Raw genomic sequence first — 11,374 nt, 5'->3', positions numbered from 1 at the left:
GATAAACCTTCACCCAAGCAGAGGATTGTGCAGATTTAAAGCTGTTTTTAAAATTGAAAAATAGTTTTCAGTTGCTTTGAAAATTCAAGATAAGTATACGTGTCTAGGCGCTGTTTTAAATATGTCTACTGTTTGAAATAGTTTAGCATAATAGAATAACAAAAGAAATGTACAAAGTCGAAAAATTCGAAATCTTAACAGCTATTTCAGCCCCTTTGCTTGCTTCCAATACACAAGCTTTCTCTCTAACATGGCCGCCGCATCTACATAACAGGTCGTAGGGCACCTTTTCCATGACTTGCTGTGGCTGCCTGCCGCCGCAAAGTAGCATGTGCGCATGCGTGAGAATGAGTCCCACCAGTAAATCGACTGCTTTTCCCAGGTGAGACGTGTGTTAGCGTGGACGGTAGGAAAAGCAGCACTTGTTTTTAACGACAAGGAGTGCCGTTCGGAGTCGTAGACTTGACCTAACGCTAGGATACAGCTCTTACCTTATTGGCCTCTTTCACGCAGGCTCGTTCAACATTTTCTAAAGTCCACACTGGGGACATGCCTCACCGTACATGCGAACACATATTTAGACTTAAGATTCCCTTTCCAAAACAAACGAAAGTCCCTACTTTCTTGTCTAAGTCTCAAACTAGCCAAATATATACTCTCAACCTGTTGAGTATTTATTGAGGGTGGAGTCAAGCATTTGTGGCTGATTATTTAATTTAAATGTATGGAGTTGAACAATTTTTAGGTTTAAAGGACAGGCGAACCCATTGAAACTGTAATTATGTTTCCCACTAGTGGGTTAGCTCCCTTGATCATTGTGTGTCGCACACAGGGTTCTCCAACCTTTTTTATCATTAGATAAGAGCTACTTAGGTTCAATGAAAATCATCCCATTCTACTTCTATTATTAGTGTTTGAGTAGTGTCCCTATCAGAAAAGATAAAATTAATTAGAATTACTAGCAGTGATCACCTAGGTTCAGGATTGCTAGCAGAAGTGTAAAAAAGGTGTTGTCAATTAGGAATTCTGATGCATAACTATAGCTGCAACACCCTTCGCACCAAAGTAATAATATTGATAATAAGTCTCCCCAATGCTGCATGATTTCTTACTCAAATATCAGCGTTAAGCATTTTTTCCAAATATTCGCTTTTGAGTTCTGAAAATGCACACCTTTTCGTCTCAAATACATACTTTTCAAGTTTGGAACATAAATTAATTCAACCAAGCGATAGCGTCTAATTTTGTATGCTACGCTGAACAGGAGAGAGCTACCTACAGGTTGCTGGATAGCTCTTTTGAGAAGGACAGTTGCGGGCGGCAGTGTAACTCGGCTATCGCCACCCCCACCATAGGCAGGCTCTGAGCTCGACTATGCTGCATGATGCGGGCTCGTCGGCTTTCAGTCCTTTGAACTTGCCGCGGAGGAGCTGCTCGATACATTGTATCCAGAAGCTTGGCTTCCCGCGAAGGAGTCGCTTGACACACTACAATCAAGGCCTGGTCCCAATACTGACTCGGCGCAACTCTGCATCGCTGCTGAACTGGCTCTAGGTTTTGTGCTGGCAGTTAAACCTCGGAATCTTTTGCGTCGAGACCGCTGGGTGCTTCACAGCCGGAGGGTGAATGATTTCGTTGAAACTCTGAAGTCGGCTACATCCAGGTGCCTTCCCTGCTGGGAGCAGCGGCAATCGTTGTTTGTTTGCGACCCCTTGCTGTAGTCACCCGAGCCTCGAGGGGAATCTGCTGGACAATGGCGACCCGCCGAGGGCGAGGCTTGAAGGCAAAGGCAATTAACAACTGCACTACTTCCTAGAATACAGGGGGGCCGACACCTGATCAGGATACTGCACTAAAAGCGCCAAAAGGTAAAAAAGACAATATAAATGTTAAAAGGGCAACAGGCAAATCAAGGGGGCTCGTCCTAAAGGGGAGTGGAGGGTTTCAACCCTCAATTGCCAAATTATTTTCTGGTTCGAGTTTTGTGGCACCCACTGCCTCAACGGAGGAAGAACCTGCTAGGATTCAGGAAAGTGGGGGCTTTAATAATGACTCTGTGCAGAAAGGATTAGAACCAATTAATCCCCAAACACTGTGGCAGACTATAAATTTAGAGTCCGCATGTCCTGGAGTTATGTCGACAAGAAGTTCATTCGAGGATACAAAGGGCACTCCTGAGCAACCAGATCGTGCTGCTCTTTCCCCTGCATCCCGGCTCGAAACACCCCAGGTAGGGGGCCAAAATATTAACCATGATTTAACCCTACTCAGGGCCGGCTCAGCATTCAATTGACATCTTTAGGACACAACAAGGTACTGATCCAGACACACTCCCCCAGGTTGATCAGTTCCCCGACCTAGCGGTGATAACTTCTTTTCAGTGTCCGATAACACCGATTCTGGAAGCGAAGATAATTGTTCTCTCTCTAGGGATGGTGATCACTTTGTTTCCAACTGCAGCAACTCCGGCAAAGAATCTGGTACAGTACAACGCAGGAAGAGTGTGCATAATAGACTAACTGGCCAGAGCTCTGGGAAACAACGCCAACTAAAGTGGGACTATTCTGACACACAGATAGCTTTCCCCCTTGACGAGGAATCTGATAAATACCTGGGCTCATCTAACCTGCATGATATTACAAATTTTCATGAAGAACCCTCACTATCATCTATACTGTTGTCGAATAAACAGTTTCAACAAGAAGTTCGATCAGACAACAGACAAGCCAAGAGTGCAGCAAAGAAGCTACAAGGCTGTCAAGGTTGCCTTCGGTCTTCACGGAAGCAGAATGGACGCTAGTCCCTATGCCCACCCGCCGGTAACGCCGCCTAATAAGCAACGTCACCAACTGGGGGGAAAAGGGGAAGTGGACACAGAGAGAGACACTCCAACTACAGCTGACACTCTGCGAACCTTTCTAGAATCTTCTAGGTAGTTTCAGGACCGCTTGTCTGGTACCTAATGCACAAATGGGGGAGAGAACATTTACACTTCCTTCTAACAGTACAACTACCTTCAAATAAATTAAGGACAATTCCTACCAGCTGTCTTCGGAGTATTGCCCCTCTCTTATGAGTAGTTAGTGCGCATGAGTATACTAGTGGAGATATGCAGTTCTAGAAGAAAATGTAACAAGTTAAATTCAGCAATAACTAAATGATCTTCACAATAAGTGCATTGACAGGAATCTCTACCTTCTCCAACTGCGCTTCCTTCAGGAATAATTCAGTCTAGTAAAGTTAATGAACGCTGCTCAGTTGAATCACAGAAGCTCCAATAGGTGCGCGCAAAAAGGAACTAGGGAGGGATGAAGGGGAGGGCAAGTAATGGGTAAGCGCAAGGGGGAGTTATCCTTCAGTTGAATGAGGGCAAAGTTGCAGCGCATTTGACGATTAGATAGTAGTTCTTACTTGAGAGATGCGCGGTCTCAAACTCTTTAGTCAGAAGCCTTCTAACTCCGCCACTCTCCTCGACCAAGAAGGGAGAGAGAGCAGCGAAGGCTGCTTCTGGCTGGTTGGTTCTTCAGAGAGGACAGTAATTTAGCGGCGGGAGAGATGTCAGATAACTCAGCTTACTCACGGACAAATTCTGCCTTCACGAAACTTCTTGCAAAGTCTATAGTCACTGTATACTGCTGAGCGTTACACTCGCGAACTACTTTAGTACTCTGGAATTGCTTTAAACTCCGTTTTCCTCAGAAACACGGAGGACGTCTTTGAAACTGCTCTTCGTAACGAAATCTTTGTTGAAGTGCGCAGGTTAGAACGCGCGCACTTCCCACAATGCCTCAGACCTAGAATGTACAGAATGACGAAATACCGCTGCTATAGCGGCGGCCATCTTATAATGTCTAAAGTTAATTAATATTGAACCAGAGGTTCACCAAGTTAGGCTTCATAATAACTCGATGCCTCATGCCAACATGACCAGACTTGCCCCACCTTACTGCGCAAACAGAATGGTTCCTGACAAAGGCGGACTGAGTAGATTGAATAAAACCTGTGTGGATGTAGGCGAAAGGGTCACATTGATCGAGGGATGGCACAGAAAATCTTGAATCTGAAGTTTCTAGGCTGAACAATCTATGCTCTTCCCAAAGTGCTTGTATGACGGATGTCATGTGGAAGCTGGAAGAGCAGGAAAACAGGGAATGCCGGAACACTCTCCGCCTACTCGGCATTCCTGAAGGGGTTGAGGGGTCCTAAACTTCCTATTGTTGCTTATTCTAAATCGAATCTAGGGCAAAATGTCAGGTCTCTCGATCGCCATAAGGATCCTATAGTTTAAACACATGTTATTAAAGGGACTTCCTTCTCTCTTCTATCTCTTAGTACTAACAGCATAGTTTAGCCCATTCTTAAGGTTTGAATTTCTTGGTGGGGCATGGTGGTGAGCTGTTATTGCTGACTACCATCACTCAGGTCATACCTGATTGCTCATTTATTTGTGGGTGTGGGCAAATGGGTGGGGGGATGGACTGGGTAAGGCAAATGGAAGGGCACTTAGTTCGAGGTTGGTTGGGTTTTTCTTTTTGGTTGAATTATGTGTTTTACAATGGTATTCAACCCTCTATTTGTGGAAAAGTCAGCCCATATCGCACCTGATGCCCAGGTTGCTGGCGCAGGGCGCCTCTTAGTTCCCATCTTGACAATTACCAAATAAAGAGACGGGCGCTGGAAGCAGGAAAACAAGAACAGAGTTTTATTTCTCATGAGGAGAGCCTGTCATTTCGGACACCCGCATAGTGTCTTCAGGAGGTGCTCTCTCTTGGTGCCCTCCACACAAGTTTCTCTGAGGCTTCGTCTTTTATACACATGTTTATGATGCACAAACATTCCTTATTGCAATAAAGACGCTTTGAAGTAGGAAAAAGCATGCTTGGAATCCCAGCTTCAGGCCTATTCCCATACCAGTCGCTCAGATGTCATCCTCCCCTCCTAAATGTAATAAGAGATTGTGATCTCTCAGCCGGACATTCCTACAGGACACGAGGGCAGGAGGGGATGATCAGATCAAAGGTTGGGCAGGCGATAAGATCGGGGACTTCGGCTGGTGTATCACGGTTTTGTTATGCTGGGCAGGAAAAGGGGGGTGTGTACATCCACGAGGCTTGGTCTTAGGACTTGGGACCGGGTCGAAAGGCCAAGTGCAGTTGGGGGGGGGGCTCGTCAGCTGAGGGTAAGGGTGTTCTTGGGAGGAAATGGGGGGTGTGGGTCAAGCAGGAGTGTTACTTCTAGAGCAGGGTCACGCAGGGGGAGAGGGTTTTATGGCCGATGCATGAGCAGTGCGCGCGGGGAGGGATGCCGGGAACAAACGGGCAGAGAGGTCATGGTGCCTAAAATGGCTGTCGTGTACGTGTGTGCATGGGTCTATGCTGGCGGGATAACACAGTCAGTGTTTAGCGATATCCGTTCTGCTTACAACAAGGGGTACAGTGAACACAAATGAACGCCGCTTATGTGCATATACATTGCCATTTTCAACAGTCGCCGCTTTTTTACATAAGCTAGTTCATTTCTATACAGTCGATACGATTGGCGGAATGCGGTACATATGATTTTACATTTGTTGGGTTATTCATACAAGTCTAGAGATCGGCATAATACTTAGTCGGGGTCAATCAAGAAAGAGGTTCCGACACATTATAGAATCAGGTTCTGACTTTCTCTCCGGTGACATCAAAATACAGTAAAAAGTGCTCTGATACCTTCGGGTCTTGTCAGTGCTATAAGAGACTTTTGGAAAACTAAATACATGAGTGACCGATGAAACATTTTTGAAAGAAATACAAAAAATGGCTGAGGGAGGAATTCAGTTCGATACAAGCAATTAGTCAAGGGGTGGGCAGAAAGTTCAGGAAGGAGGGGTCTTCGTCACAGTGTCTTTTTAACAGCGAGCCATCACTGGTAGGCTCTGGTAGTCCGTCTTCTTTCGTTGGCGCTGTTGAGCACCGGCGGTGGAGCTATAGGTCCAGCTCGGATTCATCCTTACGCGTTGCAGGGTGCGATCAGTCCTCTGCTGTTAGATCACAGTCCTGTTTCCTAACTGATCTTCCTAGGGGTGCCTCATGCTGGGCATTTGCGTGTCTTTCTTCTTCCGTATTCTATCTAAATGCTGCTCTTCTTTTCTGAGTCAAAAGTTATGCGAAAAGGGTGATGTTGTTGAATAATCAAGGGAAGAGAGGGCGGAGTGGGATCAGATCTTTGAACACACCAAGGGACCAAAGGAGCAAAGGATGACGAGCAGGCAGGCCCATCAGTCGGGCTCAAAAGGGACGGGGACTTCAGGCACGAGTGGGTCAGCAAATCGAGGGCTTCAAGGCAGCCCTTCATTCCTTCACCTGCCGAGTTTGAGAGTGGTGCCTCGTCCCGCGTCTCGTTGCTCTGCGACTCCACCTTTGGTTGCGGTCACACGTGCTTCATGATCTGTGGCCAGGCTGTGCGTCACATCCAGCTCCTCTCCTCCGGTGATTGTATCTTTGAATGGGTACAAAACAAGTTTTAGAAAAACTGGCAGGAGAAGACATTTATACATCTCAATTCCGTCCCCAATCCTAAGTAGGTGGGGGATAGGTTCATCACTCACAGTCAGAAGTCATCACTTATGGAGTATGTAGGAGGGCATTTCCACTGAATTCGTAAGCCTATTTGGCGTTCATTCGTGATGTACGTGGAGAGAAATCGGACTCCCATTGACAGTGTATTCTATCAAACTCAAAATCGAGTCCTTAGGTAGAGACTCGCCCTTTTTTAGCCCAAGTACTGACAATCTTACATTTCCCTTCGGGGTCGGCTAACTCTTGCAAGCAGGGGGGTTATCATCATGAGAGGGGGGCAGAGGTTAAACATGCTTTTCTTGGGGAGCGACGGTTAATCAAGGTCATCAATTACGCTTAGGGGATAGCTGATATGGAGCTGGGGTCAATCGGGAGAAGCGAGGACGCTTTGGACAGGGAGCTGGGGTCAATCGGGAGAAGCGAGGACGCTTTGGACAGGGAGCTGGAGTCAATCGGGAGAAGCGAGGACGCTTTGGACAGGGAGCTGGGGTCAATCGGGAGAAGCGAGGATGCTTTGGACATCCGCACTTAAGTGCAGAGGGGTGAGGCAATCTGGGCATTGGGGATTGCATTTCTAATGAACTGAAAAACAGAAGACCATTGACGTTATAGTCCCCCTATAAAAAGGCCAGATTAGGGGACATCAGTCGTCTTACCTGTCCTTTCTTTCATTACCAACTCGGGTTCTATGGTTTTGCAGAAAGGAGAGGTAGTAATATGGCAAGTTACAATCGTTTTAGTTCCTGTCAATTTTGCCGAACACCTTTGTGTTCGAAGAGACCCAATTAGGTTTGTGCCGGTGAGGCACAACGTTACCACACAAGGGAGGAGGGAACAGGGGGACCCTCAGAGAGAGAGAGAGAGAGAGAGAGAGCGAGAGAGTCGTCCGCACTCTAAACGAACCATTCGGTACACGTATGACATAGAGAGAGAGAGAGAGAGAGAGAGAGAGAGAGAGAGAGAAATGTGTACAATAATGGGCCATTCAGTGTGCACACAACACAGAACAGCAGGGGTCAAGTAATACGGAAACACAAGCAGAGGGACGACATAGATCCATACATTACGTACACACAAACTCAGGCGGGGGAGACAGTACATGTATTATTTACAAAAATCCGAGACAAAACATAGAACAGTTATTGGCCAAAATGATCTCTTGCTGTATGCTGCGCATCCTTAGCATCCTAAGCTCTTTTTACCTTTTTCTTCTCTTTTATCGTCGGCTGCCTTCACTGGTGGCTTTGGTTGCATACACTTATATGCCTTTGGCAATTGGTCAAGAACTAACCTGGTCGGGCTAATGCTCACGGTGGGCTGAGGCAACAGTGGGCGTCAGTTGGGAGAACAATAGGGCAGCTTTGAGTTTCATGTCTATGAGGGTGCGAAAAGGATGTAGTATATTTTAAACACTGGCAACATTCCTAGTCCTCCAAGCGGAGGGTACTTGGGTAAACCTCACCTCGGAATATTCCTTAAACTTTCCCTATTTAGTTAAACGTAGGAATTTATTCATTAGTGCACGTCATTCCTGGTTGTATTATTCGGGGTGCCAAGCGAAGTCATATTTTGTAGTTTCCGCTTCAGGCTGTCCTCCCAAGCGCTAAGTTCAGGGAGAGAAATAGCCATTATTCGCTCGTCGTGTGTAAGCACCATAATCGCACCCCTTTTTCCCATCTCTTCGTCCGCTAGATCACCATTTTCTTCCGATGTGACCTGCAGAAAGAGGGAAAAAGAAGGGGGGCGGGGGCAGCATTTTAAAAACACATTAGCGCGCATAAACCCGAAAAGGCTTTTACTTACTACATACTCGGGCTATCTCCACTGGACGCAGTCCCTGCCAACTCGGTGTTTAAGCCCAGGTGGACCATTTAGTGTGGGAGAGATGATTATCGGAAGCCTGTGGATAGCATAGGTCGCCCAAGTGTGGTATTACGGATCGTGCGCGGGGGGGGGGGTCAGAACAAAGGGCAGTCGGTGCAACGTGGGGGGCGAGCTCGTGCTCTCCTTTGAGGAAAAGTGATAACCTACAGTGGTACGGGGTCGTTTGTCGTTCGTACCAGGGGGGGGGTCAGGTGGCACTCCTTCGGGGCGACTTAGGGGCATTTTTAAAACAACTTTCCTGATACAGGTAGCATATAAAGTATAGGCTAAATACCAGGATCTTTAGCAGTTGCTTTAGGCTTGTACAAAAATGCAAAACACATACAACAAAAACCTGGACCGTTCATATTTGCAATATTTCTGCGTACTATACTTTTTAACCCTTAACTAGTCGAGCTGAGCCATTTCACCTGTAATCTAGTTATGTCGGAAATAGTGGTCATTTATTCGAAACTTACCAATTTACGCGTGACAACTACGTTTGCTTTTTCCAAAAATCTTTAATACAAATGTCGGTGCATAAATACGGGCCTACAACCCCGTGGGCCGGCCACGGAGCAGGCTGGAACTGTACATGTGGGGATACTTATTAGTGGAAAACCTAATGGAGTCGGTGGTCGTTGATTTCATAATAAAAAGTGCGACAGGTGCAATAAAATCATATCGAAACTTCAGTGTGAGCGAGTATCATAAGTGTTGAAATTCGAACTTTCAATAATCATGATGCGCCAAAACTTAACAACAATTCATTGTCCGAATGTTCAATCAGTACCCATCTCACTTCAATTCATTGTCCGAACACATAATCAGTACCCATCCCATATCAATTCATTGTGTTTAAAAACTGCATACATATTTCATGACACCAAGGCTGAGCAATCGGGGTACAACAAGGAGTTGAAAGTTTCATTTGTACCAGCGCCATTTTGGGAGCAGCCAGGCAGATCTAGGCATAGTCAAAATCTCCACCAACTTGTGGTTGGCCTAGAGGCTCTTTCGGCAGTCCAAAAGTTCCGTTAAAGGGCAACAGAAAGGATCGGCAGTATGAACCATCAGTCAAAAAGGGGGAGGGAGGCAACAATTTTTTCTACCGGGTCATACTGGGTTTTCACCGGAACTGATCCGAACTGTAGTCTGCAGGATTTTATTCATTCAAACTGAGGCTGGCGTCAGCATGGGAGCGCCGACGTCTTGCGGCTACATTTTCATCGTTCCGCGGGTAATCATGGCAGTCATTCCCCATCGGGGGTGTCTGCGGGGGTCGGGGGCCCCCGTGGCTTTTATAGAATCTTCAAAGTCGAGGAGAACACTTCTGATTGTGGGACTCATTTCTTAATCAACAAGCAACCGGGCCATCTCTTCACGCCGGGCCCGCTCCTGCAGGGTCGACCGTCATTTTACGAGTGGCCGAACCCTCGTCGGGTGAGTGGAGCGTTGGGGGTGCCGCTGGGGGCCTCCACCTGGGGAGGTGGGAGAGGCTCGTTCGCGCCGCCTCTCCCTCCCAGCGCACCCCACGCCGTTTTTCTCGGCGCTAATATCCATGATGGCCGGACCAGGCGATGAGAGGGGGGGGGGGGGTCGGAGGCATAGGCAAGACATCCCCCCCCCGGTGGCCTGCAAGGCGCCGCTTCAGGGCCGAACGGGGAGCTTCTACCAAGCCGTGGCTGGACCAGGAGATGCGAGGGGGGGGGGTCGGTGGCATGAGCAAGACATCCCCCCCCGTGTTGTCGCAGCCATTATTGAAGAAAGAAGAGGGGACGCCCGGATCCCGTCGGCCTCGGCTCCTCTTCTGGCCCACCTTATGCGACGACCTCCGGCCGACGACTGGCAGCAGGACCCGCCCTACACGTGCCGAAGATCTCGTCTTCCGGATGGGCGTAGCCGCGGACCTGTTGCACTTCGGGAGTTTCCAGAATGGGGGTAGGTATCTGCTGACTTGTATCTATCTCATGTTACCGTTATTGGGGCGTGGCAGGCGGTGGGACAGACATGTTTGGAGCAGTGAGGGGTGGCGAAGCCTGGTTGCCTCGTGGCCGTTGCGATGTCAAGCTTGGCTTCTTTCACCATTTTCATGTTTCCTATTACGGGCTTATTTCTAACATTTCTTATTTCTAGCGAAATCATGTGTTTTATCGTGAGCTATTTCTAACGTTTTCCTATTTGTAGTGAAATCAAAAACTCATCAGTGGCCTACTGATTTTGCTTTCTTATTTCTTTCTTCCCTTTTTTTCCTAGCGTGTTTCATGCTAAAGTTTCTGTTAACAGGATACGGTGATTACTTCGTTATTGTTGCATATGTCCTTTTTATTAGGGGTGCCCTCTGGTGGAGCCAGATGATCTACCTCTAATAAATGGTCCGGGTGGAACTAGTTTACCAATCAGTGGGGAGTAGATAGGCCCGAGAGATTACAACGGGGGACAAAGGTCCGCATTACCTACCCTTCAATACTTGCAAAGATTAGACAGAATATTTCTTTTCTACGTTATTTGCAAACAGAGAATACCTCAAAAGAACTATTCCTTGAACAAGAAATGTCCAGACAATCAATCAATCAGTGGGGAGAAAAACAGGCATGACGGATTACAACGGGGACAAAAATCTGCATTACCTATCCTTCACTATCTGCAAAGGGGGCAGAATATTTCTATTCTTCCCTGTTTGTAGACAGGGAATATCTCAAAGAGCAATAATCGATAAAAATCGATAACAAACAATCAGTGGGGAGAAAGATAGGCATGACAGATTACAATGGGGGACAAACGTCTGCATTACCTATCCTTCACTATTTTCAAAGAGAGAGGAACGTTCCTATTCATCGCTGTTTGCAAATAGAGAATGTCTCAAAGAGAACCAATACTTCAAGTACAATCAATCAATCAATCAGATGGATAAAGCCATCCTACCAATCGGACGTAAAGACGTCCTACTTAAC

At 46.9% G+C, this 11,374-nt stretch overlaps 1 protein-coding gene across 3 annotated transcripts in view; it reads left to right on the top strand.

The window, feature by feature from the left end:
- Positions 1 to 311: 311 nt before the first annotated feature.
- LOC144767519 (outer dynein arm-docking complex subunit 1-like) overlaps positions 312 to 11,374 on the top strand; it is a 650,935-nt gene continuing 639,872 nt past the window's right edge. For all 3 annotated transcript variants that reach the window (XM_078650940.1, XM_078650939.1, XM_078650938.1), the window contains exon 1: positions 312 to 382. In XM_078650940.1, the coding sequence (XP_078507066.1) occupies positions 330 to 382 (53 nt within the window). In that variant the 5' untranslated portion in view covers positions 312 to 329. The remainder of the gene's footprint in view (positions 383 to 11,374) is intronic.

Source organism: Lissotriton helveticus, chromosome 7 (genome assembly GCF_964261635.1).
Source record: "Lissotriton helveticus chromosome 7, aLisHel1.1, whole genome shotgun sequence".
Taxonomy (NCBI): Eukaryota; Metazoa; Chordata; class Amphibia; order Caudata; family Salamandridae; genus Lissotriton; species Lissotriton helveticus.
Note: the sequence above shows the minus strand (reverse complement) of the source record. Positions and strands in the feature narration are given on the sequence as shown.